The sequence below is a fragment of the Saccopteryx bilineata genome, chromosome 4 (assembly GCF_036850765.1).
Source record: "Saccopteryx bilineata isolate mSacBil1 chromosome 4, mSacBil1_pri_phased_curated, whole genome shotgun sequence".
In the NCBI taxonomy this organism is placed as follows: domain Eukaryota; kingdom Metazoa; phylum Chordata; class Mammalia; order Chiroptera; family Emballonuridae; genus Saccopteryx; species Saccopteryx bilineata.
The window spans coordinates 167,729,798-167,752,239 of NC_089493.1; the positions used below are offsets into that span (position 1 = coordinate 167,729,798).

General features: G+C 49.6%; 1 protein-coding gene across 3 annotated transcripts; it reads right to left on the reverse strand.

The window, feature by feature from the left end:
* Positions 1-6,188: 6,188 nt before the first annotated feature.
* On the reverse strand, positions 6,189-20,710 carry SPRY4 (sprouty RTK signaling antagonist 4). Of its 3 annotated transcripts, XM_066272821.1 has the most exons (3): positions 20,546-20,710; positions 13,053-13,137; positions 6,189-10,754 (listed from the first exon to the last, which is right to left on the reverse strand). In XM_066272821.1, exon 3 carries the CDS (start codon positions 10,705-10,707, stop codon positions 9,808-9,810), a length of 900 nt encoding a protein of 299 aa, XP_066128918.1. In that variant the 5' UTR covers positions 10,708-10,754; positions 13,053-13,137; positions 20,546-20,710; the 3' UTR covers positions 6,189-9,807. The 3 variants fall into 3 exon arrangements, with proteins under 3 accessions (XP_066128918.1, XP_066128917.1, XP_066128919.1); XM_066272820.1 differs by lacking the exon at positions 13,053-13,137; XM_066272822.1 differs by lacking the exons at positions 13,053-13,137; positions 20,546-20,710 and adding an exon at positions 19,584-19,693.
* Positions 20,711-22,442: the final 1,732 nt, after the last annotated feature.

The following is a 22,442-nucleotide window of genomic DNA, read 5'->3' on the forward strand; positions in this document are numbered from 1 at the left end:
ACAAGAGGTGGGGTTTTATGCCCTCATAGAGCTCATTCTCTAGTGGGGGACAGGCTATGAACAAGTAAATGGGTCATCAAATCACTGCCTGTTGCAGGACTGTAAGGAAGGAACCAAGCAAAGATCAGAGAGAGAACAGAAGTGAGACTGAGTGGGGGGATTATCGATAGCATCATTACAGTGGTCACTTTGGGGGGATTATTTTGTAGGAGACACTATAGATTAGCTCATAAACACTTGAAAACTAGTTTCCCAGAGAGACAGAAAACCTGGCTCCTATTTTCAGTTTTACAGCTAACCCATTGTGACCTTGGACAAACAAACCACCTCTCTCAGGGTCTCACAGCCCTACCTGTGTAATGAAGGTGGATGGATCGGACCAGTGGTCCTTAACATTTTAGGAGTCACATACCCCTCTGAGAGTCTGGAAACTGTCTCTCAGAGACAGACACATAAAAATGTATCCATAGCCCTGTCTGGATAACTTGGTTGGTTAGAGCATTGTCTCAAGGTGCAAAAGTTGCCTGTTTAAGCCCCAATCAGGGCACATACAGGAATAGTTCAATGTTCCTGTCTATCTCTCCCTTCCTCTCTCTCGCTAAACTAAATAAATAAAAATTAAAAAAAGAGATTTATCTACAGTGTCAAAACCCCACTAACCGTAGGCAAAGAACCACAGGCCTTCATGACCTCAGATGTCCCTTCTGGAATTATGACTCTGGTACCTGTTCTGTGTGCCATGCCTATAGGGTGGGCATCCTTAGGAAGCCCTCTAGATGGAGTTGGGATATCATGTTCTGGGTTGAGAAGGACAATCAGACCTGACACAAGTCAGTAGTATCAGCAGCAGAGAGCCAGGCAGGTTAAAAATATATTTGCAAAACGGACATGAGTGATTCATGATTAATACTCGCTGGTAATAGAGAGGAGGGGATGGTGTGGGAAGTGAGGAGCCCTGCCCCGCATGGAAAGGGGCAGCTGCCTGGCAGCTCTGGCCATTGGCTGCTGTGGGGAATGGGGCCTAGAGGGCAACTCTATTTTTCAAGAGAAGTTTTTGATCTGGGGTTAGAAACCTCTTTTCAAATGATGGCAACCAACAGTTTCGGAAAACGTGGGCCAAAAGTTTGTGATGTGTCCACATGCTCCAGACTGTCCGGCTGCAGATGAAGAAACTGAGGCTAAGAGGAGAGGAGACCTGGGTTCTACTCTTTGCTCTTCCCTGAGAGTCAGGTTTTCGTCTCTCAGATATTAGTAGAATTTATCAGTGCTGTGCACAGGCATTATCTAATCTCCAACTGCTGTTAGAAGGGCAGTGACTCTCCCAAGCTCTCACATTAGTGGAGGCAGAGCAGGGAACTGAGCAGGGGGACCACAAGGCTCAGTGCTTCCCACTACAGTGCCCTAAGAGGAGTGGCCTGTAGAAGTGGCAGTCACTTCTCAGAGAGCCCCAAGGCTCTAGCTGTGCCCACTCTGGGAACTGGCCCCACCTGGATAGATGCTAGTTCTCTTATCCAATTAGATCCCAGCATCTCAGACCCTTAGTAATCCCAGGCTGGCTGGCTGATTGCCCAGAAACTGGTCAAGCAGTAACCTGGGGGGCTGGAAGAAGCATTCCTTGGGAGTCTCTAGCCCCCTACTCCTGCTGCCTTGCATTTCCACCCTGGATGCTTTGGCTCTCTGGTCCATGCGCCACCCATCAACTCCAAGGCCTGCACAAAGATGAACTTGCCTTTGCCTTGGAAGCATAGAGAGGGTGGTCTATGCCTTTCATCCTTCACTTATATGTCTCCCCACCCTCTCATGGAGACCACACTTTTACATTACCAAGGGCAGCTTCCAACCCCCTGTTCCCTATAAGATTCTTGCCCCTGGCCACCACAGCCCACAGATTCCATAGATCTGGGAAAGCAATGCCTCATTTGATTGTAGAACAATCAGGAAGGCTGGTGAAAATCAAAGCTGTGTGGTAACGGAACAGCCTACCTGAGATCAGTTTAAGGATGGGGCCTCAATTTTTTATACAGGGTGCCGTAGTGTAGTGGTTAGACCCGGGATCAAGTTCCATCTCAATTAGTCTATGCAATCTTGCTTAAAGAGCATCTATCTACTGACTTCTATAGAGGCACAAGTGGGAAGGAAACCTCTTCCTGGAACACAGGAAAGCATCCCAGAGAGATGATATTTGGATTGGGTCTGAAAGTTAGGACTTCAGCATGCAGTGCACAGGCTTTGTGTAGGCCTTCCAGTCAACCACTCAGCAGTGTGGCCTTAGGCAAATGACTTAACCTCTCAGATCCTGTTTTCTCAACTGCAAAATGAGACTGGTACTATCAACCTCATTTGATTGATAATACAAAGTCTTTACTTAGAAGCAATAGCTTTGGTAAGGATTTCATAAGGCCACTTAACCTCTGTTAGCCTGTGAAGGCTTACTAGAAGACTGCAGGTATTCTAACTACTGATTTCAAGTAGGGCATCACTCTAAGTCCATCCATTCTCTTGCCTTATGGATGGATTTTTTTGTTCGGAGTCCAGAACCACTTCCTCCCTTCCTAGGCCCAATGGGAAGGCAGCCAGTCAGTTTACCGGAGTACGGAAGAGAAAGAGGCCAGACCTAAGGGAGAAGGTGGGAGAGGAAGGGAACGGGGAGGGTTCCAAACCTTGCAACAGTTAAATGTTAATATAGGTGTCGGCATAGGAAGTGTCTTCTAATGACAGAAGGAAGCGAGGGAGTTTTTCAATCATCTCCTGCTTAACAGATACAGATGTATTCATAATTATCCCTTGCCTCGGGCCTCAAGGCCCAGGTGGGCTCCAGAAGGCCTGTGTTCCTGCCAGACAAGAGTCCTTAAAGAACATCATGTAGACAATTGGAATGCCATTTATCGTGCAAAACACAATAAAACCCTGAGCTCTCTTCCTGTCTCAGAGACCCATAAATTATGAAAATTATACCTGCCCTAGGCCATGGACATATTGTTTTATTAAAGTTCCGATGAATAAACTTAAGGCTCTTAAAAATGTCCTCTTGGCTTTCATCTGGCGCACACCTCCAGCATGAAGCTGTCTGCCTGGCTTCATTTGATTAGTTCACAAATGTTCTTTGGAAAGTTGGAACTCATTTCAAGTTGCAGGTTGAGCAGGATGGAAGGGCCGGCTGGGGAGCTGCAGGAGTAGCTTGGGGCCTCCAGGGCCAGATGACACAGTTGCCAGGAGGTTATAGTGGTTGGCCATTAGAACTTGGGACCCCCCACACCAAGACCATTCTTTGTGGGATGAGTGCCACGCTTGTGGTGCCCTCCTGGGGGTGTGCAGTTATGAGTGTGGAGAGCATTGGGGTCTGCTTCTTCCCCCTTATGCTTACATTTAATCACTGGGGAGTCTTTTCAGTACATCCTATGCTTCTTGCCCAAATTGAGATGCTAAAACCTTCTACTCTTCCTTCTTCTTGCCTACCCCTCAACCATGTATTATTAGGCATGCGACAACTCTGAACCTCAGTGTCTGCACCTCCAAGACTAAAGGATTCTGATACACGTGTTGGGTACCTGGCAAAAAGAACCGTTCAACAAAGGCTAACCATTATCAGCACCCAGAAGCCATTTCATAACTGGGAACCGAGAGGAACAGGGCCAGGACAGGAAAGACAGGAAGGCACATGTGGAATTTTCTCTGGATACAGATTTAAAACAAACACTAACAAATAAAAAAAGCACACGTTCATTCAGCTCCCATTTCCCCAAGAGCATCTGCATGGTTGAGACTCTAAGCACCCAATACCCTGCTTCGGTTTGGTTATTTTTAATCTCCAAACATTGGAAACAAAGTAAAAAGCCAGGAGCATGTACCCATCAGAACACCCAGGACTGAATCAAAGCCTGTATATAGCACAGGTTTCCCCTGCTATCCTAAAGCAGAGCACTCCTATGGATCCTTTTGTTTGCCAAAATGGCATCAAGTGAAGAAGCAATTACCATTAATTTACATGAAAAAAAATTTTGAGCATTCTCAGACCTAAAATATAAACTACCAAATTATACCCAATACACCTATGTCCAGTTTTGTGCCAAGCATAACGCTCTTACGAGCTCTCAGCTTTTCTGACACTTCAGTACACATCTCACCAGCGGATGCACAAAACAAACTGAGAATAAGCACACTCAGACACGGGTCAGAGCGATGGCACCCTGATGCTGAGATGCTGAGTGGCGTTCCTGGGGAAGGAGCTTGGTGGGGCCACTGTCGCTGCTCAGGGAGGCCACTGTAGGCTGCCTCTATCAACTCACTGCAAAACAGACGCTGAGCGCTCTTTTCTATTCAGTTTTCGCTTTTTTTCATAAAAGTTAAAATCCTCTTCGGATTGCTTTGTGAGCCAACACAGGTACTGCTTACAAAGTGCTGTAAAGCCAACTTTCAAAAAGGAGGGGTTACCTGGAGTTGGAACTAAACCAATTAGAAAAGCATCTTTAAGTGCCAGTTACTTACCTCGTCAGCAAGCAAAGCAAGATATCGGAGCACTAATTACCCTGCATCCATCCTGTGGGAGTAGGATAAGCCACATGGTCTGGCAGAGGAGGCAGCTGGCCGATCTTTATGCTTAAAGGTACAGAGCAGACACGCTGAGGAAGAACATCCTTTGTGCCTTCTTGGGCAGTGACCAGGAGATCATTGGAACGGGTTTGGAAGTCTCTAACAGGAACCCGAGGCTTTCACAAAGAATTGGAAGACATCATGATTGGTGGTCCCAGGGAAACCAAGAACTTAAACCCAGGACTCCTGATCACCTGCCCTCCATCCATCCATCCCTCTTGCCCCATTCCCACTGTCAGGTATCTCCCCCTCCATTTATTGGTAACAAAATCTTTATTGCTCAGTTCCCTTTCTTTTCAGAATACAGGAAGCATGTATGTGTTCACATGTTCAAAATGAAAGTACAATTTTCACTGTGATTGGCATAGGAATTAAAAGTAATGAAAAACTTCCCTCAGCTACATAAGCTGAGAAGTGGCTGGGCCTCTAACAAGTCTGAGTGTATTTGAGGGTGGAAGGTGCATTCGAGGGGCAGAGGCAAGACATTCAATAGGTGGAAGGATTTGGACGTCAAAGGAACTGGTTGCGGGCAATACCCACCAAACTAGTGAGTATTGGAAAACTGCCCAGGGCTCCTTAAAGCATGTGTGTGCATGAAAATGTTTTGGGGGGTACCAGGGCACATAAGCTGCAGAATCCTTATTAGCTGCACAGGGCAGATGGTCCTTCCCTACCTCCACTTCCTGGTGTGAATTTTGTCCATCTGTTACAAATACTTGCCCGTGTGTGTGGGGGGAGGGCTTGGCAGAGGAGGAATCTGTTTCACAAGAAGGTAGAACTAGGCCCTGGCCGGTTGGCTCAGTGGTAGAGCGTCGGCCTGGCGTGTGGAAGTCCCAGGTTCGATTCCCGGCCAGGCACACAGGAGAAGCGCCCATCTGCTTCTCCACACCTCCCCCTCTCCTTCCTCTGTCTCTCTCTTCCCCTCCCGCAGCCAAGGCTCCATTGGAGCAAAGATGGTCTGGGTGCTGGGGATGGTTCCATGGCCTCTGCCTCAGGTGCTAGAGTGGCTCTGGTCGCAACAGAGCAACACCCCGGATGGGCAGAGCATTGCCCCCTGGTGGGCGTGCCAGGTGGATCCTGGTTGGGCGCATGCAGGAGTCTGTCTGACTGCCTCCCCGTTTCCAGCTTCAGAAAAAAATAAAAATAAAAAAGGTAGAACTTGGCCTGACCTGTGATGGCGTAGTGGATAAGGTGTCAACCTGGAATGCTGAGGTCGCCAGTTCGAAGCCCCGGGCTTGCCCGGTCAAGGCACATACATATGACAGGCAATCAACCAATGGACAAGTAGAATGAAGCAACTATGAGTTGATACTCCTTGCTCCCTACCCCCTCCTCTCTTGCTGGTGTCAAATCAATAAATAAAATCTAAAAAAAAAAAAAAAAAAAAAGGTAGAACTGCCCTCCTTTGCTTCTCAAGTCATTCTAGAGGCAGGACAAGGGACTGCCAGCCAGGGAAGCCCTCTTACCCTGTGCCTTTCTGCTACTACACGGCTCGGGTGCACATTTTCATTCAGTGAGTATTCTTGGCAAATGTGGGGCCTTGCTGGGGAGATGCGGGGACCGTGAACACAAACACACGAGAAGCAACAGTCCTGTGTATATTTAACAATATATATTTATATATATTTTCTAGATCAGTACATTCAGTTTTAACTTGTTTTTTTTTCTTCACAAACAGAAGAACTCTTACAATAGTAGACTTTCTAAAATAAATACTATTAAAATAGAACTTCAAAATAAATATTCTATACAAAGGGAACCTTCTGTGGTAACTTTTGTTGTGGGATAAGGAGGGACTACAGTGAGGAGGGAGAAGAAGGAACTGTGGGCTGGGAACCTCGAACAGCTCTCCTGTTTGTAACAGGAAACCAGACTGTGGGGCAGTGAGAAGAGAAAGCAAGATAAGACACCACACGGAGTTACCCACAGCAAAAAAAAAAAAAAAGAAGGCAGCGCAAGAATTGTCATCAACCGTCACAGTAAGCTGAGGCCATGAAAATGCTTACCGAAGGCATGGACCAGAGGCTGGTGAAGCCTGCGGGACGCCCTAATGAACTGAATTGTACAGTGCAAAGTTGTGCTGCCTACACCCCACTGGACATCTCCACGGGCAGCATGAGAGAGCATGAAGCTTCAAGGTGACGGATTCTGGGTGCTGGTCCCACCAACACTTTGTGTTGAACAACCTTGGACAAGCCATTATCTGAGTGCCACTTGACGTAGAGTGGAGACCCACGCAGACTTCAGAAGCTGAAAGGAACCAGACGCGTCACATAAAGGTCTTTCACTGTTATCAGCAAGGACTAGTCTCCAACTCCTTCCAGCCAGGGATTGTCAGAGCCTTGGTTGTGCACTCATCATCTATCTGGGAGTGCTCTGCTATCCTTGACTGTTCCCAGGGTGCTTGCTGGAGTGTTAGGCGTTCACAAACCCACCCTTGGGGGTGGGCAGCCAAGGCCCCCTGGGACAAGTGTCCTGGATGCAGACTTGTGTGTCGTCCCCCCCCAGATTGGACAAGAGTGGGAACCAGCTGGCACACTTCACAAAAGGGCAAGATGAGGACTCATCCAGCCCTGCAAGCCAGTGGTGACAGGAAACACAATCAGCCAGAGAAGCCACAGAAATGTGCCATATTACCGAGAGCTGGGCCCCTCGGTAGCCCTGACTGGTCCACGGGCACGCCAGTTTTCCTGTTTGATTTTTCTCCCAAGAAGCCAAGTAGAAACATGCTGAAGGACGGCTATGCAAGAGCTGGGAGGAGGACCCACGCTGCTCCGCCCCTCCCCTTCACTGAGACGCAGGACACCCGAGTTCCGCAGACATCCACCGAGCAGGGTAAATGCAAACGAAAAGGAACAAGCCAAAACAGGGGAGGAAAAAAAAAAAGAAACCCCCCGCCCAAAACCCAGAAAAGTCCATGTTTACAACTATGTACACAAAAAGTCAGGGTTCAGGAGGCTGTTTGCCAGAAACAGGGTCTATGTAGATAGAGGGTGGGTGGGGTAGGTGTGTGTGTATACACAGCTTATGTGAGTAATTCTCCACAGAATGGGTGTGTAGAACACCATCACCAAAGTGCCACTGGGTCAAGTTTCCCATGAGACATCTGAGGGAGGTGCTCCAGGAAAAGTTCTGAGGCTTCCCCAAGAGTGAATGTGTGCCCTCTCGCTTTGGGGGTAACCTCTGCACACCTAGTCTGAGGAAAACCTCTCCAGTCCCTTCAGAACACATCTGATACATTCAATTAGTGTAAGTGGTTGGCTGAACGTGTTTTTTTTTTTTCCTACCATTCCGTCCATTTGTGCAAGAACACCCATACATCCATCACGACTGTGGCAAGGGCAGCTACATGAATCAGCCATAGAAAACACAGATGCAGGATTTCAAATTTGCCTTTTACAAGCTAGCAAATGTGATATAAATAAAGCCTAAAATAATAAGACCCTCCCCTCCTTTCCTCCAATCAATAAATACCTATGGTTACAATTAACTTATTCTAAATCATAAGATGTCACTATTAGTCTTCACAAAGGGGGAAAAGAAAGTTCTCGTGAAGCACTGGGTGCATGCCAATCACAGCGACCTGCCTTCCTGCCTCCTTCCTGGAGGCAGTTCTGTTCCTACAGAACAAACTGGAAATGCTACAAATGCTCTACATCTAATGCACCTCCAATTTCCCCTAGGGTGGCTTTTCTGACCCATGTCACTTCCTCTCACGGGGTTGGGAGGGAGACACAAAATACCACATGAAGCAAAAACCCCCGCGCAACAGCTAGGGAGAAGGACCAGACATACTACAGCGTTTGCATGCAACAAGTACCTACCCACTGGACGTGCTGCACTTTCTGAGTTCTTTAGCACCTTGAGAGAAAGATTTGCTACGTCTTTGGGGGCTGTCGGAAGGGGGCGGTGTGGCCATGCACAGAAGCAGGGCTCTACCCCGAGAAGCCCCTGGAGAATCTTTCCCCCACCCACATTCTTCTGACTCCTCCACCAGGGCTTCCTAACACTAAAATAGACTCTTTTTGTCGCCACCTGTCTATTTACATTAAAGATACAGACACATCACTGTACATAAAAGGCTATGACAGCAAGCAGCAGAATCAGAAGAGAAGAAACCGGCACCCATCTCGGCTCCACCGTCACTCTGCCAATGGGAGGTGCTGCCTCTCTTCTTTGCTGTTAAAATCCTCTTCTTGGTGGGGAGGGGGATTATGTTCCTTGAGGTTGCTCGCCCCCCAGATTTTTTTATATCAGCCCTTCCTGGGGGAGGCCCAAAAGGAAGCAATTGTTTCATTATTATTTTTCTAGAACACCGTTAGCATCTGGTTTAATTATTCTATAAAAACATAATGGCTGGATCCAGAGACCACAGCCTCAGACTCATTGGCAAAATGATATTTGGTCTTGCATTTGCCGCCCTGGGCTTCTCAACCCGTGAAGTTTCTGGAAAGGATCTGGGCAGAGAGAACACGGGACAAGTAGCGGGCAGGTGAGTCTGTGACTCAGTAAGAACCGGAGGACGGTGCTATGAGTGCAACACCCCCAAGAGTGATGGAGCTGGAAGGGAGAGGTGCTCTGTGTCGTGGCTCCTAAGTCCATCCGTGGCTCCGAGGAGACAGAGTGAGAAACGAGGCCTGGGCTTGCTGGCCGTCCTCTGTTCGCAGGGGCTCCCAAGTATATACAAGAGGGACTGTCACAGTCTATACCTTGCCCAAGATGTTGGGCAAACTGTGGGGGAGGGGGAGGAGAAAAAGATATAGCTGTCAAGACTCCAAGTGTCTTCTTCAAAGGTCCCTGGGCCACTCAGTTAACGGTTCCTCCCAGGCAGCCAAAGAGAATGGAAAAGGGGGAGGGAGGGAAGGAGAACTGGGAAGGCGTTCAAGCAGCTGCAACTTCCGGATATGTGGCCACATCTGTGTTCCGTCTTCTGAAAACAAAAAATCCCCCCCAAAACCACACCACGTCCCAGCCACTGTCTGTTTCGCACAAAGTTCCAGGACCCTGAAAAAACCCAAAGTGCTTCTTCATCCTGGGAAGAGAGTGGGTGATGATGGCAGGGGAGGTCTCTGTTTCTTCAGGAGCTGGGGTGGGCGGGCAGACCGGCAAGGTCAGCCTCGGGATGCCGTGATGCCGAGCCTCTGCCTCGCTGCAGTCTTGTCAGGTGTCAGAGGGAGCTGCTTCCAGGGGGAGCGCGGGAGGCTTCAACCCGAAGTGTCAAAAAGGCTTGTCGGGTCTGCTGGCCTTGGCATCGCCGGTGGCTGCTTTGCAGATGACGCTGTTCGTGTGCTTGCAGCGGCAACCAGGGCGACGCAGGTGGTCGTAGCCACGCTGGGCCAGCTTCACACAGCCGGTGGCAGGCAGGTAGCAGAGCAGGCAGGGCAGCACCAGGGAGAGCGCGCCCATGAAGGACCAGCGGGCGCAGCAGTTTGAACGGGAGCAGGAGCAGGGGTGGTCGGCACAGGAGCCCTCATCGTCCTCGTTGGTGCAGTGGTAGAAGACACCTTGCACCAGGCACATGCAGGTGCCATAGTTGACGAGGGTCTGGGCGGAGCAGAGGCACTCCTGGTTGCAGACCCAGCAGGAGGGCAACGTCCGGGGCGATGCGCACTCCTTGCACTTACACTTCCCACAAGCCTCGCACAGCAGGAAGTGTTTGTCCAGCTCTGGTGGGACTGCTGGGCCTTTGAGATCCAGCGGCTTGCAGTGGACCACCTTGGGCTGGATGCGCACAGCCCTTGGGGAGGCCTGGTCAGCCACGGGCGGTGGTGCCATGTGGTCTAGGAGCCGCTGGTCAGAGGATGTGCTGCTGCTGCTGCTCACAGAGCTGGGGCGCCCGCTGAAGGAGATCCAGTGGTGGGTAACATCCTGGTCACAGCGGGCAGGCATAGGGACCAGCTCTGGGGCCCCCACCCGGGTCCGCTTAGAGCCGGTGGGGGGTGCCAGGCCAGGGTTGTCTATGTAGTCGTTCTCCACGTGGCTGGTCTTCATCTGGTCGATGGGGAGGATGGTGAGTGGGTGTTGGAGCCGGCTGTGGGGCATACGGCTGTCAAGAAGGGGCTGGACCATGACTGAGCTGGGAGTCAAGGGGACGCTCTGTGGGATCGGGGGCTCCATGGGGCTGGAGGTCCTGGACTGCGCTGAGAAACAGTCTTCTAGGGGCCCTGGGGGCGGGGAAAAGGAAGAGAGAATGGATTCCAGGCATCAGTACTTGGCCTGTTAACACCCCTACCCCCATCAGGTCCTTGGGAGCCCAAGTGAAACGGGAACTCCTTTCCTTTGGTGGACTCTCCAACATTAAGGCTTAGATGGTTAATAACGACAACAACAATAATAACAAGTGGTAGGAATTATACTTATTTAGCACATAATAAGAACTACAAATAGTAAGTCACTGATTCTTCACAATAACCCTAAAATATACCTTCTATCATAATCCCTTTTCTAGTTACAGAAAACTAATGTTCAAAATAACTTGTCGGAAGTCACACAAAACTATCAGTAGCAGAACCAGGACTCAAGCGTGGGCCATCTGAGTTCCTTCTTGTAATTCCTGTGAAATATGCTCCTCATTTAAGATAGATAGCTCAGCAGTGATAAACATACAAGGTCTGGAGTCAGATTAAAGTTCGAATCCTCCCTTCCACCTAGCAGTGTTGCTGTGAATGAGGTTCTTTAACCTCTACGTTTTAGTTTCATCAACTGTAAAATGGGTTCTTGTGAGTATTAAGTGAGAATATATATATATCCAGTATCTGACATCTTGCTTGGCATACAGCAAGTGCTCAGTAATTTATCACCATCTGAGAGAGCAACAGTTTGGATTTCCTGAGCACCAATAAGCACTACATGCCAAGCATTGTGCTGAGGATGTGGCAGCCAGAGACAGCCCCTGTATGCTCCCATAAAGTTTATCAGCTGGATAAACAAAAGCCTTTACTTCAGACAGTCACAAGAAAAGGAAGGGCTGTATCTGATGCCTGCACGTCCAGGACATTAACTTATTTATTACCAGCACTTCTAAGAGTAACGACCTCCAGTGGCTAAAAGCCCACGGGTAGGTGAGCTTCTGACAACTTGGATGGGAAATCCTCTCGAGGGGCACTCACACCGCCCATTTCCAAGTGCTGAGCTGAACATTCAGCCTAAATGCTATTTACTAGAATAGCTAAGCCAACCCTGGATCAGTTTCTAATTTCACCGAGAGAGTGCAATTTTAAGTTGGAATCCTGCCAGAGATTCAACTGCAGTGCCTGACACGGAACCCCAGGAAGTCACTTAAATCAAAGAGCGGAAACGGCTTGGTTCAAATTTAGAAAGTGCACATTGTTTTCTATTAGAAGTGCCATTTCCTCGCCTGCTGACCTTTACATTCAGAATTCGGCTGGAGATCAATTTAAAGAAATAGCAGCAGAAGGCCAAGACCTTGGCCCAGGGGGACATGATTTGGAATCCAAGAGAAAGAGTAGACTCTGGGAAGATTCCACCAAGGGTGGGGATGGGGGGATAAAACAAGAGTGTGCAGGTAGATAGGGTAATATACCGTCTTCTGAAAGAAAGAAAAAAGGCCACTGGAATAATGTATTAGAGGGTAAGGTTTCAGTAAGTGCTTTTTCAAGATGCTAATGATGTTCTAATTAGGAGAGCAGACCCTGCACCTCCACTATTAGGTTCATCTCTCTCAAAGGTGATGCCTAAGAAGGGGATGTGAATAGGATTCTACTTCCCCATACAGCTCCAGACTTGGGAGATAGTCCATCGCAATTTTCCAATCAAGGGAGAATGACACCTTGCCCGGGTGACTCATCCATACTTTTCAATTTAAGGAGCGATGAGGAAATTAAAAAGAAAAAAAAAGGCATTCAGGGAAACTCAGTATTGTATGTCTCCTACTCGGAGACAACGGTTTGATCAGCAATGGTTAAAGGGATGAGCAAGGGATTCCTTAGATGCTTTCCAGCCCATCTGAAATGAAAAGTTAGCTCTCGATGCAAAGTTCACGAAGGGGATAAAGGGAGCTTCTCCACAGGATTCTCATCTGTACATCATCTATACTGCCAAATGCAAAAAAAAAAAAAAAAAAAAAAAAAGCCTCTTCTACAAGGTTCAGTGCTCAGTCAACCGGTCTTTCCCAATTGCTTAGGGCATGAGCTCTTGACTTTGCTCCCACGCCCTACGTACTGAAAAGATGCTGGTATATCTGTGCAAAGTTTTTCCCCATCTTGGAGAAAATGTGCCTAGTGGCAGTGCCTGCCTCCTGCCTCCAGGTGAAAAGAGCATCCTCTTCAGATGAGAGACTTTCCCATGTCAGGTCTGCCACCAAGTACTCGTTCACCCAGGAGGCCTCCTGTGGGCAGGGCTAGATAGGGGAATGGCAAATAGCATTTATGGAGAGGAGATTTTCCCAAGATCAGGTTGTCTATGGGGAGGAACTTCAGGGAATGCTTCCTCAGCCCACTTACCCTTCCCAAGGGTTCCAAAGCTTTGCTTCTAGAATAAATGCATTTGGGGTCAACAGCAAACGGTTAGGAGCCCCACGTCCTTTGCCTGGAGGAAAAGGTATGACTCGGCATAAGAATAAAAAATGCTGATACAGGCGCAGGATAAGACTCACCCACGCCAGAACACCCACCCTGGACAAAGACAACATGATTCCCTTATTCCAGAAACTCAGATCATGAAAACTCAGGGTCCTGCCAATGAAATGTCAGTGGTGGTTTGAAGGCAGTAGTATCACCCCATGTCACTGGGCTTTTGTGTCTTAGGGCCAGGATTTGGACTTGCCATTCTGTGGAAAGAAGGAAGGGTAGGCCCTGGCCAGTTGGCTCAGCAGTAGAGTGTTGGTCCGGTGTGTGGAAGTCCCAGGTTTGATTCCCAGCAAGGACACACAGAAGAAGCGCCCATCTGCTTCTCTACCCTTCCCCTTCCCCTTCCCCTTTGTCTCTCTCTTCCCCTCCCACACCCAAGGCTCCATTGTAGCAAAGTTGGCCCCAGGCGCTGAGGATGGCTCCATGGCTTCTGCCTCAGGTGCTAGAATGGATCCAGTTGCAACGGAGCAACACCCCAGATGAGCAGAGCATCACCCCCCCAGTGGGCATGCCGGTGGATTCTGATTGGGCGCATGCGGGAGTCTCTCTGCCTTCACACTTCAGAAAAATACAAAAAAAATACAAAAATAAAAAGAAGAATGACCCACTCTCCTTTCCCCTACTCTATTACCGGAGTTCTTTAAAAACCACCATTTTTTGTGGATGAAGCAAAAGGCAGGAGTAATGCTTGGGATTTTAATAGTCTGTGGAATCAAAAGGCAGATTCCCAGAAAAAGTCCCATCAGAAAGCCAGGTTGGGAGTAGGGCCTACAGGGAATAGGGATATTGGCATTCAAGGCTCCCATCACCCTCCAGAGGCAGCTGTCAACATCTGGGCCTGCAGTTGAGGCCAGACATTGGGGCAGGAGCTTGGTCTACCATGACTCAGCTCCCTTGGGACAGGCTGCATCCAAGATGGCTCCAGCAGGCATATTCTAAAATGTATCTTCCCTAAAATCCAAAACACTAATTCAAAAAGATACATGCACCCCTATGTTCATTGCAGCATTATTTACAATAGACAAGACATGGAAGCAACCTCAGTGTCCAACAATAGACAAATGGATAAAGAAGATGTGGGTACATATGAACAATGGAATGACTCAGCTATAAAAAAGAATGAAATCTTACCGTTTGTGACAACATGGACGGACCTAGAAGATATTATGTTAAGTGAAATAAGTCAGAAAAAACAAATATGATTCCACTTATATGTGTAATCTTAAAATAAATGAAGAAACAAAAAATCCAAAACAAACTTAGAAACAAAACAAACTCTGATTCAGGGAACAAATCAACAGTTGCCAGATGAGAAAGTGAAAAAGGTGAAGGGGACTTAAAAATATATACTGCCAGTTACAAAAATAGTCACGGGGATGTAAAGTTCAACAGAGGGAATATGATCAAGAATATTGTAATAACTATGTATGGTGTGACCACTTTGTAAGGTATAGAAATGTCTAATCACTCAAATGTTGTACCCATGAAGTTAATGTAATATTGAATGTTAACTGTAATTGAAAAATAAAATTTAAAAACAAAACCAAAATATTTTTTTTCTAATTAAAAAAATAATAATAAAACATACCTTTCCTATCATAACTCGGATATAGGATTCTTTCCAGCCACGAGCTCAGCAAAAACTAGCTGCTGGCTCAAAGCTGCATTGCTCAAACCTTCTCAGCCCTCATTGCCTCACCTCCCCATTAGCAGGACCCTCCGCAGGAGGCCTAAATTCATTTGGCTGACAAAGAAAAACAACTTCCGGAACAGCCTGTTTGATAACCCCTCAGCACAACTAAATGAAGTCTCAAAAACAAAACAAAACAAAAAAACCCACCCCAATCCTCAGTTGGTTTAGAAGATCAATCTCTACTCCCAGGGACACACCCACCCTCCAGAGTCTAAGCAACGCTGATGAACTTAAGTGCAGTTTAATATGTACTCTGCTTCCCCTGCAAGGAAGGAAGAGATTTATAATATAAATAGGAGAGAGGAGGCTTTACCTCATTTAGGCTGTTTGGAAGACTGATAGCCAATTTGGAAGACTGTGGACAGAGAAACAAAGCCAGCACTCCACTTAGCCAGAGAAGCACCTCTGTTGAGTTTTAGGTGGTAGTCTTATGGATTACCATGAGGAAAGGAAACTTTCACTCCACTCCAACCTTTTAATAATAATAAATAATAATTATGGAAGCAGCTAATATTTATGAAACATTTCTTGCTGTTAGGCTCTGTGCTAAGCCCTCAATGATATTCTCACTTAATCCTCACTGTCACCTTGGAGGATAACACCCTTTTTAGGAAGCAATGAAAGAACAAAGGGTCACAGAGCTGGCAAGTGACCAGGGAAGGGTTCAAACCCAGAGAGCAGCTCTTGAGGTTGCAACCTCAGCCTTGACTTACAATAACTTCTGGTTATTCATGGAAAGGCATGAAAGCCTCAGTTATTTCCACAGCCACGAACTCGACCAGTCTCCCCAGTATGCCACCAGCCCTGGGGGAATGACAACGTCAGGCCATCTGCAGCCTTTTAACCACACCAGCCAGGAAATGAAGCCAGGCAGGGCTGACAAGAGACTAGCCCCCAAGGACGGAAATTTTCAGTGTGGAAAGTAGATGCGGGGGGAGGGGGGGGGTTGAAATCTGCCATTAGAAGACTCAGAGCTCAATTATATCTTCACTTCCTATCTTTACTTCCAATTCTGTTTTCTTTGCTATACCATCTGTCACCTCACTGCCCCTCCCCCAGTTTACTAAGTTTTTTCATTTTTAGTCTTCTTAAAGTTGAATGGGTTTCACACTTAGGTCCCTCACCACAAAGGAGTCCCTAAGAGGAAACCCAGGAAGGAGAGAGAATCTTCTCTCCTCCCACCTGTAAAGCTGAACTTAAGGGTTCCCTAGGGCTTGCTCATGGAGGGGGCACCCTGGCCCATACTGAGTCCTAGAATACTGAATCAGCAGGAGTTTGGAAAGCCCAGAGCACACAGCCCTTGTACTTGCAGCTTGGCCATCGGTCTGTGAGCCTGACACTGCATGTTACCTGCGGGGAGGAGCCGAGCATCCAGCCCTTCAGTACAGGCTGGCTGGAAAGAATCAAGCGGCATGTTAAATGTCAGCACCGCCCACCCACCCCTTCCCCTTGACTTATCCTGGGGAGAGGAGTTGGGAAATATTAGGAAAAAGGGACAGTTGTGCTTTGAAAACTTACAGGTCAGTTAGAGACAAACGCAAGAGGCTCTGAATGAATGGGCAGTTTCTGCACTGCCCCATTCAGTCTCAGCAGGTTCTTTCAGTGAAGGCTGTTTAACCCTTTCACAGCTCAGAAAGAAAGGTCTCTAGGCTGCCAGAGAGCCCGCCCACCACTATCCACCACTCTCGCTTGGTTCTTTGTGACAACATCCCAGTTTAGTTAATTAAGTTCCAACCAAATAATGACTTATTGCTTCAAAAAAGACTTTAAAGAGGAGGGGGAGGGAAGCCAGGGCCTTGCCTGCTCTACGCCCTACTGAGGAAGACAATCTCTGCATCTTTGTCGAGAATGGCCCACTAAGCAGCTGGATTTGTCTGAGAATCCTTGCTCCTCACCCTACCTCCCACGCCAGCGCCAGCACTAGAGAGTTCACCTCTGGCCATAATCTGTTAGACATCACAAAAGAAAACAGCTGCTTTTCATCATTTTATCCCATTACCGGTTATCAGTTCCCAACCCTCATCTCTTCCACAAGCAATCAGCTGAGCTCCAAAGCCAGGAGGAATGGGAGAGGTCTTGTACTTTGGCTCTGGGCTATTCTAACTAGCTTCACATTTCGGCTTCAATGTATTACCCCCATAATTGTCTGCTCAGATCCCCTTCAAGAGGGATTAGAAGTCAAGAGTCAGAGAAGAATGGGGCTAGAAAAAGCCTGTTAACACTGGAACAATTGGCCCACATCAAAATGGGGGGGGAGGCAGAAACCTAGACCCCCAGGGGAGGGCCCCCTCTCACTGACTCCAAGATCATATTATCTCACCACGCTCCAGGAACAAATGAACTTATCGGAACAGATTTTAGCTTACTCCTGAGATGGGGCAGGAAATGACTCCCCTTTCCCCCAACCAGAAAAAGAAAGACTATCTGGCAAGGGAAACCACTCTTCTGCAAATGGCCACCTGCCCCAGAAGGGCCTCTTCCCTCCTCCACTAGATCCAGCACATCTGTGCTCCCTCCCAAGTGCTCTTGCTTCCTCCACTGACTGTCCTTGGAAAGAACAATCGTGATCACAGCTGAACGGTGGAGCTTCTTAAGCCCAGCCACATGTCCCGGATACATCCCCAGCCTTGTCAGCTGTCCGGATTTGCAGGGTGGCCCCAGACCCCTGAGAGCCAAGAATACGTATGCCACCTCTTACATCATACAATTCTCCATACCTCCTGTGTAGGAAGGGTTTCCCTTACAACCAGTCCCTCCAACTAGGCGCCCAGTTGTAACAATTTGCTGGGTCTCAGCCCTGTACACTTGCTAGCTGCTCAGCTGACCGTGGTTCGTCGGGAGGAGTTCCTCCTCCCCATTCTGCAGAGGGGGAGACTATGGCCTAAGCTTAGCAGGTTTTCTAGCCACCATCTGCTCTGATCCAGCCCCTAGCTTGGTCTGGAAGGAGTAAAACAGTTTTCATTATGTTGCTCTTTATCACCTTCTTTCTCTGGCTCTTTTGATAAAGCAAAAATCTATCCCAATGAGACACTTTCTTTCCTTTCTGCCAGAGATCATGTTGGCCAAGAGATGGAAACTTCTCCACTCTTGCCATTCTTCCTTAATAGCACTGCCTCGATATATCCCAAATCCAAATGTTCAACAAGATCCAGGGGTTTGTGCAAGAATCCTTCCCCAAGTTTTCCTCACAAGGGAACTTCTACTTCAGCAGGGACCAGATGACAGGCACTGTGGATTCAGAACCAGTTAAATGCCCTAATTGCCATAACTCCCTAAGAACACCAAACTTCCCTGAAGAAAGCAAGGGGGCTCCTTTCTAAGCCTCCTTGGTACCAACACCAGGGCCCTACATATGTGGATGGCTTGTGGGGGACCTGAAACTAAGGGCCAGAAGATGTCACACTTTTAGCCAGGAATTGTTCAATTCTTGTGTCCTTTCTCCTTCTCACCACCCAAACAAAGGTTTAAGGAGACTTTGCCATTTCACAGGGTAATCTGGACAAGGTCGTGGGAATGAGGGGATCATTTACACAACAGGAAAAGAGGAATGAATCCTGAGTTCAGAATCTAAAAGGAAGATAACCAAAAGATGTCTTTAAAATGTTCCTCATCCTAGCTGACCAACATTTGTTCATCCTCATTCAAGAAATCTGCCACCAAAAAAGCCCCCTACCTGCTACTGGCCACGCAGCTCAGTTGGTCAGCGTATGCACTGCTAACATTAGGGATTCGCCTGGAGCCTGCTAGCAAGTGAGGACCCTCCCAAAGGCTGGGAAAGAGGCAATTCAATTTCACACAGGCCAGACATGTCTACAACTTCTTTCCCACCCTTCTGCTGAGAGAGAGAGAAAGAGAGCCAACTGCAGCCCTCCGTACTCTGCCCCACACCCACAAACGACAGGCAAAATAGCTGAAAATTTCAAATATTAATGCTTCATTTGTGGGAAGATCCAGAGAACTCTAAACATTGTGAAATCACCAGTGCAATATTGGGTAGGGCCTCAGACCAGACCAAACTTATTAAGAGATTGATAAACCCGCATTTCCTAAATGCTCTGGGCCTTCAGTTTACAGCTTTCTATCTCCCAGAGGCTCATCAGAAAGATCGGAGAGCCTTGGTCAGCTAACCAGACAGACATGCACTTGCTCCCACCCCTCCCCAAACTGGAGCAAATCACGCCACTGATTTGGACACAGGAAAGATGGGGAGTTCTCCACGGGGTCTGGCCACTTGACTGAACCCACACCTTTCTTTTCAGCACTAACCATTCTGGGGGGCTCCCAAAGCCTTCCTGCGCCAGAAGGCAGCCTCCTGCCCTCACCCAGGCCTGGCAATATGGATGCCCATCAAACAGCTGGTGAATGAGGCAGCAGCAGCTCTCCCCTTTCTTCATCATCCAGCCCCTTCAGCCCAGTGGTTTCTCCCGTCCATTGCTCAGCCCGTCAAGCCATGCAACCATTTTCCGCCTCTCTCGCCTCTTCTGCCCACAACCCCCAGCCCCCAATCAAAGAGAATTGAGAAACCATCTTCTTGCACAAGAGCAGCTACTGTCTAAATGCTTTTTTTGATCGTCTGCATAGAGGAGGAACTGGGCACAGCCCTGGCCCCAGTGATGGAGCCAAGCTCCAGCTGCCCTGGCTGGCCAAATCCGCGCTCGCCCCCCCCTTCACTGCCCCCGTGGCCTTGGAGATGCAAAATTTTCAGAACGTACCGTCTCTAGTCTCTATTCTCTCTTCTCGGTGATGTCAAGCCTGGTACCACCAAGAAGGAAGGAGGGAAAGAGGGAGCCTTATCTCTCCTACGCACGCAACCTCTTCTTCCAGCTCCTACATGCCTGGCGTTATGTAAACGCACCTTCAGCCCCCACCACAGCCCCAGAGCGGCCCGGGGGCCCCGGCGCCTGGCACAGCTCGGTGCCCAGGGACAGGGAGGCACGAGGAGGCCGAAGAGCCTCAGGCCCTGCAGAGGCCGGGAAAGGGAAAGGGAACTGCAAGGCAGTTGTTGCACAGCATAAAATGCGGCAGCAGAGCAAAGGTCAGACGGCGAGGGACAGCTTCGCCAAAGAGAGGGAGCAGAAATGCCCAGTCCCGGGCCAGCCCAGCGCTGAACATCGAGGGGAGAAGCAGAAGGGGGGAAAAGCCAGTCCGTCAAGACTCTGAAGAGGGAAGAAAAACCTACGTCGAGCATAGGCCTCTGCTGAGGGCTGGGGAGATCTACGGCAGAGCTGGCACCGTGGGCACCGAGCCCGGGTGGGCTAGCCGCCCAGGACGAGGGCGCCCGCCGGACTCAAAAGGTGGCTCCTTACGGAGCCCAGAGCCGCAGTTCCAGCGGCCGAGGCGGGTGGTGGCAGGAGAAAAGAGGCCAGGCCAGAGGCAAACTACAGGGGCACGCACAGGGATTCCTAAGTCGCAGAGTGCGGGGAAGCCGGGCTTGGCAATGCCCGGGGGTTGGAATCGCCGGTGCCAGGCTGTGAACACCCCCGGCGCCGTGCCGGCTCAGCCCAGGGCGTCTGAGAGCTGCGGCGCACCGCAGCGACTCAAGGAGGCGCAGAGAGAGGGAAGGAACACTGAGGCGCGCCTAGAAATAGCGCACCATTTACCCCAGTCTGAGGGGTAGTCGCGTCGCGGCTCAGAGGGGGACAGTTTGGGGTCCCAAAACCGGCCAGGGACTTACTTTGAGGAGCCGCAGAGTCACAAGCATTGCTCCACGTCTGTGCAAATCCCCTAACCCGAGTCGGTCACACGCCGCTGTACTCGCAGACGCCGGCCGAAGGAACCGGCACGGCTTCCTGCGCTCAGCAGCGCAAGCTCCGCGCTGTCAGCTTCTCTCGCTGCCTCCGCGGCGATGTTGCAACCACTGCCTGGGAAAATGGCTTTTTTATGAATGGGAGGGAAGGGAGCTCCAGTGCGCACGCGCGCCGTTCGCGATTCTATGAATGGGTGGGCACAAGAGACCCCCCGCGCGCGCATGCGCCGCGCTCCTTTTTTTTTTTTTTTTCCCCCTTTCTTTTTTTATGAATGGGGGGCCGGAAAAGAACTTAACCCGTGATTGCTGGGGCTGATTCTCGCTCCTCCAGGGGCCGTCGTTCTTTTACAAAGAGGGGTGGAGGTTGTTGTTGCCCTTTTTTTTCTTTTTTAATGAATGGAGGGCGGCGGCGACTGCTGCAGCTGGCTCAGCTGCGTGGGCTGTGCCCCCTCCCAGCCTGCGAGAGGAGGTAAAGGCCACCTTCATGCCACTGCGGGCCTAGGCAGGAACCGTCAGTGTCGCTGGGGGGAGGGAGCACTGCGGCCTCTGGATGCTAGGCCGAGAGCCGGGCCGGGGAAGACACACTGAAATTTAGAGATCTCTATCAGCCGCAAGCAGCCTTGGGGCGGGGAACGGGAAAGACCCCTGCTGGGGGCCTTCTATTTCTTTAGACTATCGGCGTCGGGGGAGGGGTCTTGAAGTTGCATTTAACAATAATTAAGAAAATGTCAAACGTCCATATCAAAGAAGGGCGAGGTGGGGGTGACTGAGTGAATCTAGTTCCTTTCCTGAGGCTGAGTCTTCCTTGAGTGCAGACCACCCCTCCCCCTACTTCTTGGGTGTGGACAGCGACAGAGCCGAGGCCTCTAATACCCCCAAGGGCGATGCTGCTGGCTCGGCGGAGGAGAACTGGCTATCTCCTCGCAACAACTCCTTTCCCCTCTCCCTAGAGTAACGTCCGTAGTTCCCCGGCGTCCGTCCGTCTTTCCTTTGCTGCACTGACTAGCTGCTCTCCTGCACACACCCGTGCCTTTCCCAGGTCTCATAGGACGCGGGCCTGAGAGCCTTGGTCTACCGAAGGCCACTGCCCTTGTTGATGTAGGCGTCATTCCCCAGCCACCCCCACCAGCTTCCCCCCCAGAGAAGCGGGAGCCGCGCAGAATTGGCCAGGTGGATGGGTGGAGCCGGCCACTGAGAGGATGCTGCCGGGGTGGCCGCGGGATTAAATAACAGGGCTCTTGAGCCGCAGAGGAAATGGAAATGGCCGGGAATCTTTTCTTTGCAGTTAATGATGGGGGGTGGGGGGAGCGTATCAGCCCTGACCGGCGAAAAGAAAAGGCCCCGCCATTAGGCCTAACTTCGTGAAGGTGGGGAGCCCTCACAGCAGGCCCAGCTCCGCCCAGGAACCGAGGAGGCTGTAGCCTCCGGAGAGTCAGGGGTAGGGGGTAGCTTTGATGCGAAGATAGAGCTGGGCTGGGGGCTGAATCCCTTGTAAGATTTGCCTTGCTGGTGGTGTTCCGGCTTCACCGGTAGGTTGTGAGGTTGTCTTTTTCTAACTACGCCACCGTAGGACTGCGCTTGCCTGTTGTCAGGGGAGCCGATGACAGGCTCCCAGCCCAAGGCCAGAGGTCTGGCCTTGGGCTGGGCTGGGGCTCTGGAGATAGGCAACAGAGGAACATTTTGCAAACCCAGACCATAACCCAAGGTCACCGAGTCCGAGCCTAAAACGCAGCTTGACAGTGTGATTGACTTATTCAGCTCCTGAGGGTATAGCAGGCCCTCTAGGGAACCTCAGTCATCCTTTGGGGCCAAGACCTTCCTTAAG

What these genes read in the sequence shown, in the direction of transcription:
- SPRY4 (XM_066272820.1), bottom strand. Translation starts at nt 10,707, where the DNA reads ATGGAGCCCCCGATCCCACAGAGCGTCCCCTTGACTCCCAGCTCAGTC.